The sequence below is a fragment of the Narcine bancroftii genome, chromosome 2 (genome assembly GCF_036971445.1).
Source record: "Narcine bancroftii isolate sNarBan1 chromosome 2, sNarBan1.hap1, whole genome shotgun sequence".
NCBI lineage: Eukaryota > Metazoa > Chordata > Chondrichthyes > Torpediniformes > Narcinidae > Narcine > Narcine bancroftii.
The window spans coordinates 67,447,945-67,471,700 of NC_091470.1; the positions used below are offsets into that span (position 1 = coordinate 67,447,945).

A 23,756-nucleotide genomic window follows, 5' to 3' on the forward strand; every position below is an offset into this window, starting at 1 on the left:
TAGTTGCCCATTCAGAGCCAGCTCTTCAGCACTTGACGTCCTGTTTTGCGGAAACTGCTAAAATGTTTGGCCTGCAAGTCAGCCTGAAGAAAACTGAGGTCCTCCATCAGCCAGCTCCCCACCATGACTACCAGCCCCCCACATCTCCATCGGGCACAGAAAACTCAAAAAGGTCAACCAGTTTACCTATCTCGGCTGCACCATTTCATCAGATGCAAGGATCGACAACGAGATAGACAACAGACTCGCCAAGGCAAATAGCGCCTTTGGAAGCAACCAACTGAAAAACCTCAAAGATAAGCGTATACAGAGCCGTTGTCATACTCACACTCCTGTTCGGCTCCGAATCATGGGTCCTCTACCTGCATCACCTACGACTCCTAGAACGCTTCCACCAGCGTTGTCTCCGCTCCATCCTCAACATTCATTGGAGCGACTTCATCCCTAACATCGAAGTACTCGAGATGGCAGAGGCCGACAGCATCGAGTCCACGCTGCTGAAGATACAGCTGCGCTGGGTGGGTCACGTCTTCAAAATGGAGGACCATCGCTTTCCCAAGATCGTGTTATATGGCGAGCTCTACACTGGCCACCGTGACAGAGGTGCACCAAAGAGGTACAAGGACTGCCTAAAGAAATCTCTTGGTGCCTGCCACATTGACCACCGCCAGTGGGCTGATATCGCCTCAAACCGTGCATCTTGGCGCCTCACAGTTCGGCGGGCAGCAACCTCCTTTGAAGAAGACCGCAGAGTCCACCTCACTGACAAAAGGCAAAGGAGGAAAAACCCAACACCCAACCCCAACCAACCAATTTTCCCCTGTAACCGCTGCAACCGTGTCTGCCTGTCCCGCATCGGACTTGTCAGCCTGCAGCTGACGTGGACATTTACCCCCTCCATAAATCTTCGTCCGCGAAGCCAAAGAATACATCCATTGGATTCCATTTAACCATCCTGCCAATTACAGTTTCAAAAATCTCCATTAAATTTTGTAAACATGAACTCCCTTTAATAAAACCATGCTGACTATTGTATGATGCCTTGATAAAAAGATTTCAGGATTTCTCAACAAAGTGCTGTTAATTGTTTCATGTTGTTTTCTCTTTTCCTTGTTGATAGAAAAACAATTATAACACCCTCTGTGCTGGAACTCATTTCCAAAATTTAATGGTTGATTGTTTTGAGTTTTTTTTGTTTCATTATACTGTGAAGCCAAATGCAGGAATGAATTTGCAGTGGATACAATGTTGCACAGAAAATTGATCCACATTTGAGAAATTCTTACTTTTACATTAGATGAAAAGGGAAAATTAAAGCCATAGACATTTGTTGATTTACTCCCTTACAGCATATACGCTGCTTAGAGGTCTACATGCAACTCCTACCAGCGCTTTTATTCTCTTGATTTAAAAATTCCACCCAGATAGATCTAAAACATTCTATCTAGATTATCTCAACTTAACTATTACAGTATTGTACCACAAGTCCCATTATTAAATTAATTAGTTTAAGTTTAGATTTTTCTATGTACAAGCAAAATCAATTATTTCATTACACTGGACACCATTTTTTGTTTCAAAGGTTTGCTTCCTAAAAAAAAAATGAAGACAATGGACTTAATTTAACACAGATCATTTCAGATTTGCATTAAATAACTTTTATTGAATTTAGGATATTTAATCGCATAACGATGCTGACACATTCCGTTAGTTCAACTGACCTAAAAATGTTTTGCCACCTATGTTTGTTTGAACTCAGCATCGGAAACCTTTCACCATGTTTGTCACTGACCGCACCAAGATCAGCAGGGAAGGTCCAAGCGCAAATGCAGAAAAAGAATTTTCAATGACATGTTGAACTTCATGGTTCTGTATGCTTGAAGTAGACAAAATATGACAGGAAATAAAAAATAGGTGGTTGGAAATTTTTTTGTAATCAGCCCAAACCCAGAAAATACTCCCCAACATGTTCAGTAAGCAAAATCTTTGTTGTCAGTGTAATGTGTCCAGCAATATTACATACATGGATCTCATTGGACTGGTGATGGCTTGGTATTCACATTTACCAAGACTGGATGCAGTAATTTATTTTGTTGAACTTTGTATCCTTGAGTCTGTCAGTGTTATTTGTGTCCAGCAATATTACATACATGGATCTCATTGGACTGGTGATGGCTTGGTATTCACATTTACCAAGACTGGATGCAGTAATTTATTTTGTTGAACTTTGTATCCTTGAGTCTGTCAGTGTTATTTGTGTCCAGCAATATTACATAAGTTACTCATGAACAAATGCTAAAGCATTAACATGAAACAAATATCTGTAGTTTAAAAAATGTTGGATGAACTCAGCAGGTCTCGCAGCGCAAGTACATAATTAAATAATTGTACTTAAACCCCCCCCATTTGCTACAAAATCTTCTTGGAAGTCCATGTATGTTAAGGAAAATGCTTGAAGCTATCATTTAAAAAATAATGACAAAGATAAAAATTGTTCCAGCATTTGCAGCACAAATTCAAGATGGGCAGATTTCCTGGAGTTCTTTGAGAATATATTGAGCACAGTGGATAGAGGTGAACAGATGGACTTGAGTTTCCAGAAATAAGGTGCTGCTTGAAAGACAACAAAAAGTATGCTTGAAGTTGGGGGTAATGGATAAAGGATTGATTAACCAATAGAAGTCGAAGACTTGGGGTAAATGGGCTTCTCTGGTTGGCAAATGAGGTGAGCAGAGTGCCACAGGGCTTGCAACTGTTCATGATGTGCATTAACAATTTGGAAGAGAGCAAGGAATGTAGCATCTCTAAGTTTGCTAATGAGATTGCATTGATTGGAAAAGTTAATTGTACAGATGATGCAGAATGTCTGAAGTGAGAGAAAGATGCAGTAGGTTGAGTGAATGGGATGGACTAAAATGTTGGTAAATTTGAGGTCATCCACTTTAGAAGGAAAAATGTGCTTTTTCTACAGAAGGGCTTTGGAGAACATGCATATGAATTACAAAATTTTATTTTGTGGGTGCAACAGGTAATCAAAGCAGCAAATGTAATGTCAGCCCTCACTGGAGTTCCTACTGCAAAACTACAGGGTACTGATGAGGCCGCAACTGGAATACTGTGTGCAGTTCTGGCCTCCTTACTTAAAGAAGGATGTACTGGCTTTGGAGAGGGTGCAAAGAAGGTTCACCAGGTTGATTCCAGAGATTAAATAGTTAGCCTATATGGAGAAGATAAAGTTGCCTGAGACTACACTTGTTGAAATTCACAAGGATGAGAAGGGATCTTATAGAAGCATAAAATTATGAAAAGGATTTATAAGATGAAGGCAGGAAAGTTGTGAACTAAAACTAGGGGACATAGCCTCAAGATTCAGGAGAGCAGATAGGACTGAGATGGGGAAGAATTGCTTTTCCCCAGAGGCAAGCAAATCTGTAGAATTCTTTGCCCCAAGTAGAGGCTACCTCACTAAATGTTAGCCAGTTAGATTTTTTCTAAGTTGGAGAATTATGAAGAACAGGGAGGTAGGTGGAGCTGAGTCCACTGCTGCTCAGCTATGACCTTATCATATGATGGAGCAGACTGGATGAGACAAATTGCTGGTCCTATTTCTTATGCTCTTTGCCTAAGAGAATGCGAACCCAATTAGTTACTCCAGTGCAATGCTTACAGATTTAAAGATCAATTCTGAATTTGAAGACAATTAAATCTTCTGAATCTATCCCATGGGAATAAAGAAATTGGGTTGTGCAGGGAAGTGGCTCTGTCAACCATGATATTATTGAGTGCCATATTGCTATCCTTCATGTCTTAATTATTTTGAAAATGGTGCTTATCCATGTTTCAAAGTGTAAAGGGACATATCTGTTTATAGGGCTGAATACTTTTGGCAACATCGTTTAGACGTCATGAGCTTGGCAACATGATATGCAACAACCTCATTGTTCAAATGCTGTGATAATTTGTTTTTCAACCTTGAAATTATTTTTAAAAAGGCACAACTGGCAATGATATCAGAAATTGCAAGTTCACCCATGTAAATTAGTGTTCCATGTTTGATGCTGTAAAATGCCCTGTGAAGCTTTAGTACATCAAAAATGTTGCTTATTGCTATTACCCCATATGGAACAATGTGCCAAATTATTAGTACCTTGCTCATCTCTCCTCTTTGAAACATACTGCATTGCAGAATGCAATTTCTGGACTACAGAACAGTGTGAGCATGTTAATTGGCACTTTTATAATGTATTTCCATTGTGGAATGGCTGAATGGAAAGTGATACAACTGAACACTTGGAAGAGAAAAAATGCAAATAGAAACCGTACTTACACTGTAAGTGCTTTAATACACAAAGTGTGTCAGCAGATTCCACAGGTGCCGAAGATATATAACCTACGTTTCTCACCTGAGCCCTTCGTCGAGGTGTAACCTTATTTCAGTACTTAAGTGTTCTGTGCATTACTGAATTTAAAAACATACTCACTATGAAAAATACATCAAGGTAACCAACAACTGAGCATCTATGGCCATGAACCTAATCTGAGACAGATCTGTTTCAACAAACTGTTGTGCTGTAGAATATTGGTCTATTTTAAACAGAGGTCTATCCACAATAGGGAATAATGAGTTTACAATAGTTTTATTTTTTTAAAAAAAAAAGCATCACAAATCAAGAACACTTTAAATAATTTACTTCATGGGCAACTTGTGGAAAAAATAGTCAGGCTAACATTCGTGGCCATCTAATTTTGAATACATACAGCCCTTTAAATTTTGACTGCACTGATCAATATTTTGATTAGTTACTAATAAATTACAGTATACCTATTTAGTGCAAGTTATACACTGCAGCATTAGGTTATGCTTGTGTAACTTGCGATTTTCTACGGCTACATAACATTACAGACCAACTGGGGAATTTCCTTCACCACTAGAGAAAAGAAAATCAACCATTTCATGGAAAAACAAGATGCAAAGGAGATTTTATTTTCCCTCATTCTTACATGGGAAATGTATAACAGTCCAGAAGTTTTCCTAAAAAAAATTGGCAGCTCCTTAAATGTAAATAATTTCAATTCTACTATACAGAAAACAATTGAATATCAAGGCAGCATTAAATTGAAATATTTTCTCTAAGTCATTCTTTTATTTTTAAACCAGCAACTTTGATGTGTAGCCAATGCAACACAAGTCAATTGTATTTTTAGCCCACTTAACAGAAAAAAAGTTTTAATCATTATGTCAGTAGCTAACCGACTATTCTCTGCAGAATGTTACTATTCAATCCTCAAGAGTAACAGCTATTGAAAACAATTGACCTACTGCTGTCTACATTAATATTTCATCTGGCCACACAAGAGAAAACACAGTAGTGCTTTACTGAATGAAGTTTCAGTCTAATGGCTTAGAAACAAGAATCCCTTTATTGAGTGACAAACTTTTACAAAATTCAGAATTTCTAAGCGAGTGACAAAACATGGAGTGCAGTTCAGGATGATAATTAGAAACAGCCAACCCTGAAATTTTTAATTTGAACCAAAAATCAAATGTGCTGCTAGATTATGTTTAGTCCCTCTTTTGCCCACTTTATATTATTTGCTGGTAGTTAACTTAGCAAAAAAAAGTTAAACTTATTTGCATTTAGGAATGTACAGATTGGATACTGCATATTATAAAACTAAAAACTCTGAAGCTTCCTACAATATAGATGAATCAGTAGTTTAATTCAATTTAAAAAACAAAAGTAAAGCTCTATTCAGTGTCTGACAATTAAGAAAAGGTGGGGAAAAAACATAAATAAGGCTTTAATTTGGCAAACCAGAGCACCATTTTTAAAATGTTCCTTCTTCCTGGACTCCAGTTGCCTATAAAGTAAACAAAAATAACATTCTTAATAGTTATTGGAAACATTATACCACAAAATTAAATACGTAAAATGCCTGTTATCCAGAATTCAAGCAATTGGCAAAAAAGAGGAAAATTAATAGGTTAAAAAAAAACATTTAAAATTGGCGCACCTCACCATTAATTCGTCAATCCACGCAATATGCAATCTCAAGCAACCAACCAGAAAATTCACGTACCAGGCACCTACCAATACCCATAGATGCCTAATACCAGAGGTTTTACTGAACAACAAACTGAGAAATGCAAAGAACACCAGATTTTCAAAAAGGGTGACAAAATCCAGATAGGTGAAATCTAAGTTCATTATCCCTATCTCCATATGATAGGTACTTGAATGAAGGTATGGGGTAATAAAGAATTAGTGTAAGCAAGAGAGATCAAAGACAAGGCTGACCAACAGGCATATTTCTGTGCTGTTCAACTCCACAAAAATTGTAAATGTCAATTAATGATGATTTTAAGGAGGTTAAATCGTTCAAAACTGGATTAAAAGACTTTTGCTACCTAATCCAAGAACAGACACAATTTTTCAAATCAAGCAAAATGAAGCTCATTATTAACTATACATCTCTGCAAATCTCTACTTTATTCTTTGCTCTTATTTTTTACTTCACTACTGCACCTTGTAAATGTACTTTTACCCTGTCAAAAAAACTAATGGCTTTAAATATTTGAAAAGGGTCAGAATGCAGAAGAAATTCAAAATGCATTTTGTACCTTTTGTTCAAGCTGAAAAATAGCATTTTGAGAGTTTTCCCTTCCTTTTGAGAACTGATGAATCAATGCTTCAATTAGTTGCTTCAGTTGACTTATATTCTGATCAAGATCCACTGATGTTTTCTGATGTTCCTGAAAAAATATTAGAAGCAGTGAAAATCTAATAAATTTAGAGCAAGTTTGTTTCTCAATATAGCAGTGGTTTTCAACCTTTCTTTCCACTTGCATACCACTCTAAGTATTCCCTATGCCATAGGTGATCTGTGATTAGTAAGGGATTGCTTAAGGTGGTATATGGGTGGGGAGCAAAATTTTAAAAACCACTGTTTTAATCGTACCTAAATGACTCGTTAGTGCATGGTTTCATAACTCCAAAAGAAATGGGCCAATGACAATATTTCAGTAACATTGGGGCCCAGAGCAGTGATTCTCAGCCTTCTCTTCCACTCACAATGTGGATCTAGGGTCCAAAGATCCTGCATATTCCCAAAGGAAAATTTACTACATTAATAAGCAACATAAAAAAAGGATGATATCCAAAAGGCTAGAATATCTGCTAATCTAAGTCTAGATCATTTATACTGTATTCAATTTCAGCTGCAGTATAAAAAAAGTAAAATATTCTCAGTAGGTAAATTTATATAATTGCACAACATCTCCAACAAATCCCTGTAAATTGAAAAGTGCAGAATTTGACAATTTTTTTTAAAAAAAAACAGAAAACAGACTCAAGTCTGTGCTCCATCTGAAGAGTGAGGAGCAGAATTTGTTTTGGGTTGATGACAAGAGACTGGGAAACTGATTCAAAAGCATTTTAAATTGCAGAGAATGAGGGGAAAGAACAAAGGAGCATATGTGATAGAGTGAAGACCAGGAGTCAGAATGACTAATGGCGTCAGTGTTTGCCAAGTGGAAGTCAAAGATCTATCTGCAGGAGATGCAAGTGGACCATCAGCAAGAACAGAGGAATAAAAAAGGCAATGCCACTGTGGGGCCAGGGAGGGGGCAACACAGTGGGAACATCGTAGCATAGCACCGGGTGCAGTGCTGCAGCATTACAGGGGCCATTGCAGTTGAGTTGCTGGGAATTAGAATTAAAAAGATGCTATAAATATCCGGAAGATAAAGATAAATTAAGATAAAATTATTTCATTTGGATTATGTTAACCTAACTCAAAGTACCTAAGCTATGGTTAGTTTAAGTTACACCTTACTTAATACAAAGTCTAGTCAAGACTGAAGTACAAAGCAAACATCTATGGAGAGAGTAAAAACCTATCATTACAGGTTGTTAATCTTTCACCATGTGAGAAACAGAAGTACCTTCACAGAATTTGCTCGAGACAAAAATTGAGAACAAAGAACTTTTATTATACTATTACAACAATACAAAGTTGGGTGCTTCCCCTTACCCTGGGAATACACACAGATACTGAGGCTGACCCAACTTTTATACATTTCATTTCAGTACAGAGATATCTTCCCCCTAACATTCTTCTGCCTCATGGATTGGTTTAGCATTAGGTAATTCTGCCCATGTGGATTCTAACTTCCTATTAGTTTATGTGCCTTCCTGCAAACTTGTTAGCCAGGAAATATCATGTCTTTGTTCTTTACTCATTAATCAATCCCCAAGACTTGCAAAAGCTATTTACTTGCTATCCTGTTTTGAAGATCCTTATTATACTTTTATAACCCTTCCTAACCCTTCCTCCCATTCCAGCATCCCTTCACCCTGATTTAACCCATAATACTTCATTGCTAATGAGCACTTGCTTGACTCCTCACATTCCAGTATCCCTTCACTTTAAGTTAACCCATAATACTTCATTCTTAATTAGCACTTGCTTGACTCTTCACATTCCAGTATCCCTTCACCTTAAGTTAACCCATAAAACTTCATTCTTAATTAGCACTTGCTTGACTCCTCACATTCCAGTATCCCTTACAACCAGAACTGGCAATTCTAATACTAATTGAAAAGGCTGGTTATTCAAAATTGCTGGATTTTTTTTTATTGAGGATCCAGGTACTTCAGGAGTATAAATGCAAGAAACCACTTGAGAAAATCAGGAAGGCCAGGAGAGAGCATGAGGTTGCTTTGGCAGACAGAGTGAAGGAAAATCCCATGAATCCCATAGATATATTGAGCAAATTTGGTCTCCTTGAAGATCAGAGTGGTCTTTGTATGTAGCCAAAAGAGATTAGGGAGATCTTGAATGGTTTTTTTGCATCTGGATTTAATTGGGAGACAGGCACCGACTATAAAAGTGAAGCAAAACAGCAGTAGTTCTTGAACCCTACAGAGGGTGCATGCTGTCCTGTGGTGTTTAAAGTTAGATAAATCCCAGGGCCTGACAAGATATTCTGTCAGACCTTGATGGAGGTTTGTGTAGAAATTGCAGGGGCTCAAGCCAAGGGTGAGGTGCCAGTGTATTGGAGGATAGCTTCTATTGTTTTAAGAATGGCTTTGAGAATAATGTGGAAAATTATAGATTGGCTAGCCTGACATCAATTGTGGGTAAATTGTTGAAAGGTATTCCAAGAGATCGGATATACAAGTACTTGGAGAGACAGGGACTGATAGTCAACATGGCTTTGTGCATGTGGTGGGTCATGTCTAGTGAATCTTAGCTTTTTCAAGAAGGTTATCAGGAAAGTTGAAGAAAATGCAGTGGTCATTGTCTACACAGGTTTTAGTAAGGCCTTTGACAAGATCCCATGCAGAAGGTTAGTCACAAAGATCAGTCGCTTGGCATCCAGGATGTAGTAATAAATTTGATTCTACATTGGCTTTGTGGGAGAAGCCAGAGAGGTAGTGGAGGAGTGCATCTCTAGTCAAAAGCCCCCGGACAGTGGTGTACCTCCAGGATCATTGCTGGGTTCATTATTATTTCTCATCAGTATCAATGATCTGGATGAAGAGGTGGTAAACTGGATCAGCAAAGTTGTAGATGACACCAAAGACCAAGGGTGTATCAGACAGCAAGGAAGGCTTTCAAAGCTTGCATCAGGATCTGGGCCAACTGCAAAAGTGGGCTGAAAAATGACAATTTAATGTGTTCAAGGGTGAGATGTTGCACTTTGGGAGGACGAACAAGGGTAGGACTTGCTTTGTAAACAGAAGGGCACTGCAGTATCCAGTAGAATAGAGGGATTTGGGAATAGATGTACTTAATTCCTTGAAAGTGCTGTTGCAAGTTGATGGGATTGTAAAGAAAGTTTTTGGCAAATTGGCCTTCATAAATCAAAGTACTGAGTACAGGAGTTGTTGTGTTGAAGCTATAATCACACATTGATGAGGCCAAAGTTGGAGCAATGTATACAGTTTTGGTCACCTATCTTTAGGAAAGATGTTAATAAGACCGAAAGAGTGCAGATAAAATTTACAACAATGTTGTTGCAAATTGAAGAGCTGAATTATAGAGAAAGATTGTATAGGTGAGGAGTTTATTCCCTGAAGCATCGAGGAATGAAGGGAAATTTGATAGAGGTATGCAAAATTATGAGGGGTATAGATAAAGCACACTTTCCACTGATGTTAACTGCGACAGATTAAATGCTGAAGGGGAACATAAGTGAAACCTTAATTCAGAGGGCTGCAAGAGTGTGGAACGAAGTGCTTGGTGTGGGTTCCATTTTGGCATTTAAGAGTAGATTGGACAGGGTATATGAATGAGAGGGTATGGCCAGGTTCATGGGACTAGGTGGAATAGTTCAGCATGGACCATGGTCTGAAGGGCCTGTTTCTGTGCTGCAGTATTCTATGGCAAAATGATTAGGTATTGTATCTCTCCAGTTTAATGGGTGAAGTTGAGAAAAGCAATAGAAAAAGAAATCTGAATTCAAGTTCTGAATGACAACTGGATGCAGTATCATTTTAGTAATCAATATATGGGGGGGGGGGGGGAATAAAGAGAAGACATCTGAATATTGATCTTCGAGTTCTGATGAAAAGTTATCAACCTGAAACATTAACTTTTCTTTCTCTCCACCGAATTCACAACCTGTTGACAAGTTATACAAGTGACAAATTGTACAATTTTTTTTTTAAATTTTTTATTTTTCACACTATAAACAACATTGATCAAGATACATACATTTTTCTTTTCAAATATATAGTGTCGTTTTCTCCCCCCCTCCCTCTTCCCATCCCACCCTCCTTACCTCCCCTCCCATTCATTTAAAGTTCAGAATCTAAGATACATTAAACCCATCAAACAATGTTGTCACTCAATAAAAATAAACAAGAAGTTCCACTGAGTCAATTCTTTTCATTTCCTTCTCCTTCTGTTATTTTAGGTGGTAGATGTCCCCGGTAGGTTTTCTCTATTGTGTTTCATGTATGGCTCCCATATTTGTTCAAATATTATTTCTTAAATTATATGTTATTTTTTCTAGTGGAATACATTTATTCATTTCTATATACCATTGTTGTATTCTCAAGTTATCTTCTAATTTCCAGGCTGACATATTTTTTTGCTACAGCTAGGGCTATCCTAACATCTTTTTTGTGCACCATCCAAATCAAGTCCAAATTCTTTGTTTTTTATGTTACTTAGGAGGAAGATCTCTGGGTTTTTTGGTATATTGCTTTTTGTGATTTTATTTAATATCTGGTTTAGATCTTCCCAAATTTTTTTAACTTTCTCACATGTCCAAATTGCATGAATTGTTGTTCCCATTTCCTTTTTACAACAAAAACATCTGTCAGATACTGTTGGGTCCCATTTATTTAACTTTTGAGGTGTAATGTATAGTCTGTGTATCCAGTTATATTGTATCATACGTAACCTCGTGCTTATTGTATTTCTCATAGTTCCAGAGCATAACTTCTCCCATGCTTCCTTCTTTATCTTTGTTTAAATCTTGTTCCCATTTTTGTTTAGTTTTACCATTTGTTTCCTCATTCTCCTTTTCTTGCAGTTTAATATACATATTTGTTATAAATTTTTTGATTATCATTGTCTGTAATCACATATTCAAAATTACTTCCCTCTGGTAAGCTCAGACTGCTTCCCAATTTGACCTTCAAGTAGGATTTCAGTTGGTAGTATGCCACCACTGTATTTTGAGTTATATTATATTTATCCTTCATTTGTTCAAAGGATAGTAATTTATTTCCTGAAAAGCAATTTTCTATTCTTTTAACCATATAACCATATAACCACTTACAGCACAGAACAGGCCAGTTCGGCCCTACTAGTAGTCCATGCTGTAGCAAATCTCCACCCCCCTAGTCCCACTGACCAGCACCCGGTCCATACCCCTCTAGTCCCCTCCAAACATGTAACTTTTGATCCCTTTTTTCTCCCATTCTCTAAAGGAAAGGTTATCTATTGTAAAAGGGATTAGCTGATTTTGCATCAGTATTAGTTTTGGTAATTGGTAATTTGTTTTATTCCTTTCTACATGAATCTTCTTCCAAATATTGAGCAGATGGCGTAATACTGGAGAATTCCTACGTTGTACCAATTTTTCATCCCATTTATATAATATATGTTTAGGTATCTTCTCCCCTATTTTATCTAGTTCTAATCTAGTCCAATCTGGCTTTTCCCTTGTTTGATAAAAATCTGATAGGTATCTTAATTGTGCGGCTCTATAATAATTTTTTAAAGTTTGGCAGTTGTAGGCCTCCTTGTTTATACCATTCTGTTAATTTATCTAGTGGTATCCTCAGTTTCCCCCCTTTCCATAAAAATTTCCTTATTATTTTCTTTAACTCCATGAAGAATTTCTCCGTCAAGTGTATTGGCAATGCCTGAAATAGGTATTGTATCCTTGGGAAAATGTTCATTTTAATACAGTTTATCCTTCCTATTAGTGTTAGTGGTAAGTCTTTCCAATGCTCTTAAGTCATTCTGTAATTTTTTCATTAGTGGATAATAATTGAGTTTATATAGATGGCCGAGGTTTTTATTTATTTGTATACCTAGGTATCGAATTGCTATATTAATTTTTACTGATTAATATAGCTACTCCTCTAGCTTTTGAATTATATGACGCATCTGAATGGTGATTCTTTCTTAAATTTTGAGAAATCCGCATTATTCATTGGCATTGCTTCACTTTTATTTGGGTTAATCTTGTAACCCGACACTTTTCCATATTCTTTCAATTTCTTTTGTAATTCTTTTATTGATATTTCTGGTTCTGTTAAGTATACTATAACGTCATCTGCAAATAAACTGATTTTATATTCCTTGTCTTTTATTTTAATCCCTTTTACTTTATTTTCTGTTCTTATCAATTCTGCTAGTGGTTCTATAGCTAACGCGAACAATAAGGGTGATAGTGGGCATCCCTGCCTTGATATATATCCATTTATTGACACTTTCGCCAATGGCCCCTTATATACTGCTTTAATCCAATTAATATACTTCTCTGGTAAACTGAATTTTTGTAATACTTTGAATAAATAATTCCATTCTACTCTGTCAAAGGCCTTCTCTGCATCTAAAGCAACTGCTACTGTTGGAGCTTTATTCCCTTCTACTGCATGAATTAAGTTAATAAATTTACAAATATTGTCTGTTGTTCGTCTTTTTTTAATAAATCCAGTTTGGTAGTTTTTTTATTATCTTTTATTTCTACTACTTCAAATGGTTCTGTTAATTTATTTTGTTCCTCTATTTGTAATTTTGGTAGTTCAATTTTAGTTAAAAATTCATCTATTTTGTCTTCCTTCCCTTCGTTTTCAGTTTGGTATAATTGTTCGTAGAATTCTCTGAAGTTTTCATTAATCTCCGTTGGATTATATGTGATTTGTTTGTCTTTTTTCCTTGATGCCAATACCATTCTCTTAGTTTGTTCTGTCTTAAGCTGCCATGCTAGAATTTTGTGCGTTTTTTCTCCTAGTTCATAATATTTCTGTTTTGTCTTCATTATGTTCTTCTCCACCTTATATGTTTGTAGTGTTTCATATTTTATTTTTTTATCTGCCAATTCTCTTCTTTTAGTTGTGTCTTCCTTCATTGCTAATTCTTTTTCTATTTTTACTTTTTCCCTTTCCAACTGCTCTGTTTCCTGATTGTAGTCCTTCTTCATCTTGGTTACATAGCTTATTATTTGCCCTCTGATGAATGCTTTCATTGCGTCCCATAGTATAAACTTATCTTTCACTGATTCCGTATTTATTTCAAAGTACATTTTAATTTGTCTTTCAATTAATTCTCTAAAATCCTGCCTTTTAGGTAGCATGGAGTTTAATCTCCATCTATACATTCTTGGAAGGATGTCCTCTAACTCTATTGTCAATATCAGGGGTGAGTGACCCGATAATATTCTAGCTTTATATTCTGTTTTTCTTACTCTGTCTTGCATACGAGCTGATAACAGGAATAGGTCTATTCTTGAGTATGTTTTATGTCTACCCGAATGATATGAATATTCCTTTTCCTTTGGGTGTTGTTTCCTCCATATATCCAAAAGTTGCATTTCTTGTATCGATTTAATTATAAATTTGGTTACTTTGTTCTTTCTGTTAATTTTTTTCCCAGTTTTATCCATGTTTGAATCCAAATTAAGGTTGAAATCCCCTCCTATTAGTATGTTCCCTTGCGTGTCTGCTATCTTCAAAAAAATATCTTGCATAAATTTTTGATCTTCTTCGTTAGGTGAATATACATTAAGTAGATTCCAAAACTCCGAATATATCTGACATTTTATCATTATATATCTCCCTGCTGGATCTATTATTTCCTCTTCTATTTTAATTGGTACATTTTTACTGATTAATATAGCTACTCCTCTACCTTTTGAATTATATGACGCTGCTGTTACATGTCCTACCCAATCTCTCTTTAATTTCTTGTGCTCCATTTCAGTTAAATGTATTTCTTGCACGAATGCTTTATCATTTTTTTTTCTTTTTACAGTAAATTTAGCAGTTTCTTCCTTTTGATTTGGTTATGTATTCCGTTAATATTTAAAGTCATATAGTTCAGCGTAGCCATTTCATACTTTGTTTATCTTTCCTTTCCGTTTCCTCATCATCACCTTTCCTTCTTATCCATTTCTGCTTTCTTGTTTTGAACACTTTATAAGACAACATTTCTAAAACATCAAACATTTCCCTTATTCTCCTATCTAAAATTTCTTTAACCCCATTATCCCCTTCCTGAGTTGCCCTTTATCCCTTGTCGGGCAACCACATCTCCCCTCTCCATTTGGATTTGCGAATTCACTCGCAAGCGTCAACTGATTTCGCAGTGACCATAACTCCTCCCCACCCAGCACCACCCCAGAAAAGATTTCAATTTTCATATATAACAAAGGTCACTCTCTTAATTCCCTCCTTACTTCCTCTCTTCCCTTTCTTTCCCTTATTAATTCTTATCTATACTCTATATATTTTCCTTTAAATATGGATACACTCATGTACACCCATATATACACACACACACATATGTGTGTATATATGTGTGTATATATGTGTGTATATATATATGTATATATATATGTGTATGTATATGTGTATGTATATGTGTATGTATATGTGTATGTGTATGTGTATGTGTATGTGTATGTGTATGTGTGTATTTCTTCTTCTTCTTTGGCTTGGCTTCGCGGACGAAGATTTATGGAGGGGTAAATGTCCATGTCAGCTGCAGGCTCGTTTGTGGCTGACAAGTCCGATGCGGGACAGGCAGACACGGTTGCAGCGGTTGCAGGGGAAAATTGGTTGGTTGGGGTTGGGTGTTGGGTTTTTCCTTCTTGGCCTTTTGTCAGTGAGGTGGGCTCTGCGGTCTTCTTCAAAGGAGGTTGCTGCCCGCCAAACTGAGAGGCGCCAAGATGCACGGTTTGAGGCGATATCAGCCCACTGGCGGTGGTCAATGTGGCAGGCACCAAGAGATTTCTTTAGGCAGTCCTTGTACCTTTATATGTATGTATATATGTATGTATGTATATATATGTATATATGTGTATGTATATATATATGTGTGTGTATGTGTGTGTGTGTATGTGTGTGTGTGTATGTGTGTGTGTGTGTGTGTGTGTGTGTGTGTATGTATGTGTATGTATGTATACATATATATATAGGTGTGTGTATATGTATGTGTGTGTATATATATATATATATATATATACATACACACCCATATACACACATACATATAGTTCGTGGTAATTTTTGCTCTTGTTGCTCTTCATCTCTCTGTCTGTTTTGTAGTTGTTCTGCAAATTTTCGTGCTTCCTCCGGATCCGAGAATAGTCTGTTTTGCTGCCCTGGAATAACTATTTTAAGTATCGCTGGGTACTTTAGCATAAATTTATATCCTTTTTTCCATAGGATCGCTTTTGCTGTATTAAACTCCTTTCTCTTCTTCAGGAGTTCAAAACATATGTCCGGATAGAAAATTTTTTTTTGACCTTTGTATTCCAGTGGCTTTTTGTCTTCTCTTATTTTCTTCATTGCTTTCTCCAATATATTTTTTCTCGTAGTATATCTTAGGAATTTTACTAAAATATTCCCTAGGACACTCAGGGAGGCTAGTGGACAGTTAGTGGGGCCATTAACAGAGATATTTAGGATGTCACTGGCCACGGGGGTGATACCAAAGAATTGGAGGGTGGCGCATGTGGTTCCTCTGTTTAAGAAAGGGTCCAAATGCAAACCTGGGAATTATAGGCCTGTAAGTCTGACGTCTGTGGTGGGCAAGTTGATGGAAAGTGTTCTGAGGGATGCTATTTACAAATTTTTGGAGGTACAGGGAGTAATCAGCATGGTTTTGTCAGGGGTAGATCGTGCTTGACAAACCTGATTGAGTTCTTCGAGGGGGTTACAAAAAAGGTTGATGAAGGGAAAGCTGTGGATGTTGTCTATTTGGACTTTAGTAAAGCTTTTTACAAAGTTCCCTACAGGAGGTTAGGAAAAAAGGTGGAGGCATTAGGTATAAATAAGGAGGTAGTGAAATGGATTCAGCAGTGGTTGGATGGGAGGTGTCAGAGAGTAGTGGTAGAAAATTGTTTGTCCAATTGGAGGCCGGTGACTAGTGGAGTTCCTCAGGGTTCGGTCCTGGGTCCACTGTTATTTGTTATATATATATATTAACGATCTGGATGTAGGGGTGGAGAATTGGATAAGCAAGTTTGTGGATGACACAAAGATTGGTGGTGTTGTGGACAGTGAGGTAGATTACTGTAGATTAAAAGGTGATTTAGGAAGGCTGAAGGTGTGGGCTGAGAAATGGCTGATGGAATTTAATACAGATAAATGTGAGGTGCTACATTTTGGAAAGGAAAATTTAAATAGGTCATATACATTGAATGGTAGACAATTGAGGAGTGCAGAGCAACAAAGGGATTTAGGAGTTATGGTAAATAGTACCCTCAAGGCTGATACTCAGGTAGATGGTGTGGTGAAGAAGGCATTTGGAATGTTGGCCTTCATAAATCAGAGTATTGAATTCAAGAGTAGGGAGGTTATGATGAAATTGTACAAGGCATTGGTGAGGCCAAATTTGGAGTACTGTGTACAGTTTTGGTCACCAAATTATAGGAAAGATATAAACAAAATAGAGAGAGTGCAGAGAAGGTTCACGAGAATGTTGACAGGATTTCAGGGTCTGAGTTACAGGGAAAGGTTGTGCAGACTGGGGCTTTTTTCTCTGGAGCGTAGAAGATTGAGAGGGGACTTGATAGAGGTGTTCAAGATTTTAAAAGGGACAGACAGAGTAAATGTGGATAGGCTTTTTCAATTAAGAAAAGGGGAGATTCAAACTAGAGGACATGGTTTAAGATTGAAGGGGGAAAATTATAAGGGGAACATGAGGGGAAATTTCTTTACGCAGAGGGTGGTGGGGATGTGGAATGAGCTTCCAGCAGACGTGGTCGAGGTGGGATCATTGGTTATATTTAAGGAAAGACTGGATCGTTACATGGATAGGAGGGGACTAGAGGGGTATGGACCGGGTGCTGGTCAGTGGGACTAGGAGGGTGGAGATTTGCTACGACATGGACTAGTAGGGCCGAACTGGCCTGTTCTGTGCTGTAAGTGGTTATATGGATCTTGGTTTTTGTTGTGGCTGTGGTTTAGGGGCTAGTGTTCTATGTGCCCTTTCTATTTCCATTTCTTCCTGTAATTCTGGTCTTCCTGGGACCCTGGGGATCCAATCTTTTATAAATTCTCTCATATTCTTGCCTTCTTCATCTTTCTTAAGGCCCACTATCTTTATATTATTTCTTCTATTATAATTTTCCATTATATCTATCTTCTGAGCTAACAGCTCTTATGTCTCTTTAACTTTTTTATTAGATTCTTCCAATTTATTTTTTAAGTCCTCTACTTCCATTTCTACGGCTGTTTCTCGTTCTTCCATCTTGTCCACTCTTTTTCCTATATCTGACATGACCATCTCTATTCTATTCATTTTTTCTTCTGCACTTTTAATTCTTTTTATTTCACTGAATTCTTGTGATTGCCATTCTTTTACTGATTCCATATATTCTTTAAAAAAATATATCCATTGTCTTGCCTTTCCCTTTTTCTTCCATTTCTCTATGTTCTTCTTCTTCTTCTTCCTCTGGGTTGATCATCTGTTGTTTCCTTGATTTCTTTTTACTCTCTTGTTCTCGTTGTTCTCTTCCTGTTGTTGTGTTGCAGCTGTCATCCTCAGCTGGTCCCCCCTCCCGTCAGTGTTTTTTTTTGCATGCGCGGTTGCGCACTTGGCTCCACGAGCCATTTTTGTAGTCCCGAGCTCGGGACTTTGACTGACCTGAGGGAGCGGGCTTCTCTCTCCGCGGCGGGCCTCCTCGGACAGGTAAGGCCTTCACCTTCTTCTTCCGACGTTCTTTCTTCTTCTTCCCGTTTCTTTCTTCGCTGCCATTTTCTTCCCACCTTTACTTTCACTTTGTTTTAATTTTTATGTTTGTGCCTTTGTTTTGTGTTTTTTTAAAACTTTTCCAGAGAGGGCTGGAGTTCCCTGACCGGCCATTACTCCATCACGTGACTCCCCGACAAATTGTACAATTGAAAGTACTTTTTAAAGAAGCGAAAAAGATGAGACTGCACATCAGAAACATGGATCTAAAAGCACGTCATAATAAAACATGGACAATTTGTTGACTACAAGATGAATAAATATTTGAATCCTATTAGGTGTCTTGTATGCACATTTTTATGCCTTGACAAGAGATGCCTTTTTTTCCTTTTAAAGGAATGACACTAAAACCAAAAATTATAAAGTAAATTAGGTGACTCAAAAGGAAAAAATAATTTCCCTGGCATTTCAACTCTTCCTTTCCCACAAGACAATGCATAACCCACTCGACAGATGCCATGTGTTTGCACCTTCCCTATGGAAAATAACTTTTTCCTTCCATCCAGAAAACTGTTCCTTTCTTACAGCCAATCTTAACAGAATGGCATTATAAGCAAAGATTCAAACAGACCAGGTACGTCTTAATATTGTACAATCTATACAAGTCATAATAGCTTGGTTTTACTGACATAATTTGCAGAGGATCACCATTCTCAAATGAAACTACAATTCCCAAGCATCATGCTAGCTGATCATTATTATACTTGTTTACTGGACCCCTTGTGAAGACTTGGTTGGGAGTAGGATTCAAACTTCCAATCATTTAAGTTGCAAAATCTGCCCACTACACTGGTTAGATCAATAAAGGAACAGGGATAAAAGACAAAATGAAGTATTTTTTGTTATTTGAATTTAAATTGTTTCTTTTTGACTTTTAATAGTTTTGAATACAAATATCAGAAAAATTCACAAACATGCAATTCTCCTTTGATGAGCAATATAGATTTGGGGTGTGGTTTAAGCAGTTGACAATGCATTTCCTGTAGACAATATTCTGTTACCTTTTTTAAAAAAAACACTGAAAACCAGTCTCTGGAAGCTGGTTTGCTTGTTCACACAGGAAAAAAAGCTGGGTTAATGAGTTTGTTTACACAGCAAGCTGGCTTCACAAAGCAAAAGAGACGGGACGTGTAGTACAGCCTCACTTCGCCTATGACACTACCTACCTTGGTGGATAAAAGGTGGGCAAGTTCAGACACCCCCCCCCTCCCCCCAATCTGGCTTTGACACATTCACACAGGATATAAATTGAATGTGCACAAAAGTGAACTTCTTCCACTGAATTTTTCTGTGGTGGTCCTTTTAAGGTTTTTAAAAACCAGTTTACCTATCTTGGTACTGAAGCTGGCTGCTACAAGCTATGGCTTTGCAGAGTCTATGGCACAGGAGAGGTTTAGCTGCATGCAGGTTAGCTTAGAAAGAATACACTATTCCCAGAAAGAATGACACAAACCCCAGTTGAGTGTAGATAACACTGAGCCAAAAGACAAAGGAGGAAAAACCCCCAACACCCAACCCACCAATTTTCCCTTGCAACCGCTGCAACCGTGCCTGCCTGTCCCACATCGGACTTGTCAGTCACCAACGAGCCTGCAGCAGACGTGGACATACCCCTCCATAAATTTTCGTCCACGAAGCCAAGCCAAAGAAAGAAGAAAGATATTGGGCTCTCAGCCCTGCTTTTATTCTTATGAGGGGCGTGGTCAAAACCATTTCAGCATTGATTGTTGCATTTGCAATCAGTTTTCCTTGATAGCCCAGTTAGGCTCCTTTAGTTGTGGCCAATTGGAGGGCAGCGCTGTGGGCCTCGTGCAACCTGCTGGATCGTCGTGTTCACCCTTCATTTTGTGAGGCATCCTGAGGGGGCTTCGAAGGGCTACCACAGTATTGCAATTACATAGAATCAAACATCTTTTTAAGGAGAATTATCTTGCTCTGCTTAAGCAAGTGAAACATTCCCTGACCCAATAATCATCATTGCTACATTTCAAGTTGGCCTTTTAAATTCTATTAAAATGAATATTTTGCCTAAATTTATTTTTTCCAATTTATTCTAATATTTGCTCCGAAATCATATTTTGACTAAATTGACTTCGCCATATTGTCTTGCGTATGGAAGGGTAAACTTCCTCACTTTAATAAAGTTGGTGAATGCCTCTATCTAACTTTAGATTTTACTATTGGGCAGTCAATATACAAAGTCTTACATTTTGATCCATCTTTTGAAATCATTCTGACTGCCCATTATGGGTATTGGAGATGAAATCCCCCTAAATTTTTCCAACTTGGCGCTTACTTCCATTTTCAATTAAGTTAATTGATAATCTGATTGTTGAATATGCTGAGAATGTGAGCACAATTTAGTAAACATTTTGCATTCCATCATTTTTCTTTCTCAAGTCCTATCATATCCAATCACTTTTTTTTCAACCTTTACATGATGCTATTTTTCAGAAATGGTATAGAGATCACAAGACAAAGGAGCAGAAGGCAGCCACTCGGCCCATCGAGTCTGTTCCGTAAAACTACACTAAGCTACTCTACACTAGTTCCAATTTCCGGCCTTTCCCCCATATCCCTTGATGCCCTCACTAATGAGATACTTGTCTATTTCTTGTTTAAATACTCCCAGTGATCTGACTTCCACTGTTGTATGTGGCAGCGAGTTCCACAGATCCACGACTTTCTGGCTAAAGAAGTTCTTCCTAATCTCTCTTCAGACTATGCCCCCTTGTCCTCTATTCACCCTCCAAGGGAAACATCTTACCCGCATCCACCTTTCAAAATATGAAAGGCCTCTGAGATCTCCTCTCATTCTCCTATACTCCAATGAATACAACCCAAGAGCTGCTAAATGCTCCTCTTACGTTAGCCCTTGCATTCTGGGAATCATCCTAGTAAATCTCCTCTGCACCCTCTCCAATAACATCACATCCTTTCTAAGATGGGGGCCCAGGTAGGATATACCCTTTAAAAAAAAAATCATGCTGACTTGGACCTATCCTGTCGTGCATCTCTAGGTATTTCATCACCTCGTCCTGGAGGATCGACTCTAATATCTTCTCAGCCTAGGTGCCAATTGTCGGGCCGTGTCAAATCCCTGCCTGAATGATATACATGAGGTCTGAGTGTGGGGACGGGGGAGGGAAGGGGGAAAAATGTCTCTGACTCCACAGCAAATTTTGTATATAATAACTGTAATTTGTGATTGATTACTGGAAACTGTTTGAGTTTGAACGTTTAGTCAAGAAAAGGCAGCAAATGACTGTTGTGAGCTACTTGTCAACCTACAATCCAGGGATGTAGAGAAAACATGCAGTTAACTGGAACCAGCAATAGCCATTTTACTCATTAAAGTTCATACGCACATTTACTTCTGAACCTTTGCTATTTTCTACAACAATCCCATCTTTTGTAGTTCTTGATATTTCTTCTTGAATAATGTTCAAAGATTCTTGAGCCTATAAAATAGAAATATACATTTTCAACTTGAGATTTTTTTTAAAAAGCAAATAAAAAGACATTTAAAGGTTGTAGAGAATGTGAATATTCCATTGTTGAAATTAAACCTGTTCTGTTATGCACATCAGACAGATTTAGTTTTCAGCAGTTTTCCTAAATTAAAATGTGCGGACAATTCTGCCACATCAACCCTCAATTTTGCCTTCTCTGCTCCCTGATAGCAAGGCTCTTTGCAAACCAGTTCTATTTTCTAATCACCCCCTCAGGGTAGATATTTAGTGACCATTTCTTTTAATACACACACATCATTCATTCAGATGAACTGAATTATTTATTGTCACATGCACCAATAGTGAAAAAATTGATTTGCTATCCAGTCAATTAACTGATTTTTGAAAATAAGAGTGCAAATTAAAACAAAAATGCAGAGAAAAACTTCAATCAATAGAGAGCAACAGCAGGCATTATTTGCTAATGCAAGGCTCATTCAATGGTTTGATAAGAGGATAAAATTATCCTTTAATCTGGTGACACCAACAATACCAGCTTCAATTGGCTAAGCGAGTCATCCATTTTGATGTAACTGGACTCGCATATTAAATCAGATTATGAAAGGGTAGTAATTTCTTTGAAGGGCAATGGAGAACCAGCTAGCTTTACTTACTACTATTACTGAGGCTAGATTTTAATTTCATACTGTAACTTGTTGGAATCTAGGGGTTAAAACAGTATGAAATAAATGATTAATCAATAAGTTTATTTGGACTGCATGAGTCAGGGAAAGAGGAATGTGGCTAAGTGGCTGTCACAGCATGGAGCAAAGTTGGCTGAACAAAATTGGCTGCTCCCAAGATACAGGGAGAGGATATGCATAAAACGATTTAGGAGGAATGCTCAACTGAAGGAGGTGGGAAGTAGCACAGGAGACACAGGCCAGATCAGAACAAAGAATGGCCCGCAAGAATCAAAGGGAATGGAAAACCAGTCTAGGAGGAAGATTAAGGCACGAGGAGGTGTTAAAGAGAACAGCAGAAATTGGCCAGACAGGGACCGAATGGTGATTAGAAATATCTGGGGATGAATTAATTTCAGATCTAAACAACAGGATAGTCTGGCCTGGAGGATTAACATGGGAATGCTACACCCCAGAAATCTGCAAAACAGGAGATGACTTGTGATAACCCTTATGCAAAAAGATCTAGCAGGGAAAACAACTTTTGTTCTGTGTGATAAGATTGACCTATATAAACTGTGCCAACTGGACAATAGGGGTCAGTCTCGGGGAGTAGCTCACTGGCAGGTGACCTATGAACTAACAGACTGACCCAGAGCTCTGTTAAGTTTTATTCTTGTGCTGTGTAATAAATTGACTGTTGAACCGAATACCTTCTCCTATCACTTCATTCAAAGAACGCGCTGGACTCAGACTACACATAGACTAAATTAAGAGTAAGTTAAAGCCAGAGTCCAACAAACTGCTGAATTCAAACAAATCTCTGGATTAATGGTCTTAGCCTCCAGATGTCATCCAATAATTTCACATTTATAGTTCCATATTGATAGTTGTTCCATAGCCACTACTCAGTGAATTGTCAGCTTTTTATTTTCAAGTGGAACAGAGAATCAATTCTGTCAGTTGCCTTAATAGATTTGTAAGTTCTACCACTATCACTGTATATCTTCCTTTTCGACCAGTCTCTGAAGCTTCTGTATCCCTCTCGTCCTGGATAGCAGAACTTAAAAACTTAAGAATTGACAAAATAAAAGTTAACACAAGGTCTATTTAAAATTCTAATATGAATGAAATACCTGGTTTGTACATTTTCCTCTTATTTAAATGACACTCC

At 37.6% G+C, this 23,756-nt stretch overlaps 1 protein-coding gene across 9 annotated transcripts in view; it reads right to left on the reverse strand.

The window, feature by feature from the left end:
- Positions 1-5,402: 5,402 nt before the first annotated feature.
- Positions 5,403-23,756, reverse strand: part of ktn1 (kinectin 1) — a 223,205-nt gene continuing 204,851 nt past the window's right edge. For all 9 annotated transcript variants that reach the window (XM_069916952.1, XM_069916953.1, XM_069916954.1 and 6 more), the window contains 3 exons: positions 21,816-21,908; positions 6,623-6,754; positions 5,403-5,862 (listed from right to left, as the gene is read on the reverse strand). In XM_069916952.1, the coding sequence (XP_069773053.1) occupies positions 5,830-5,862; positions 6,623-6,754; positions 21,816-21,908 (258 nt within the window). In that variant the 3' untranslated portion in view covers positions 5,403-5,829. The remainder of the gene's footprint in view (positions 5,863-6,622; positions 6,755-21,815; positions 21,909-23,756) is intronic.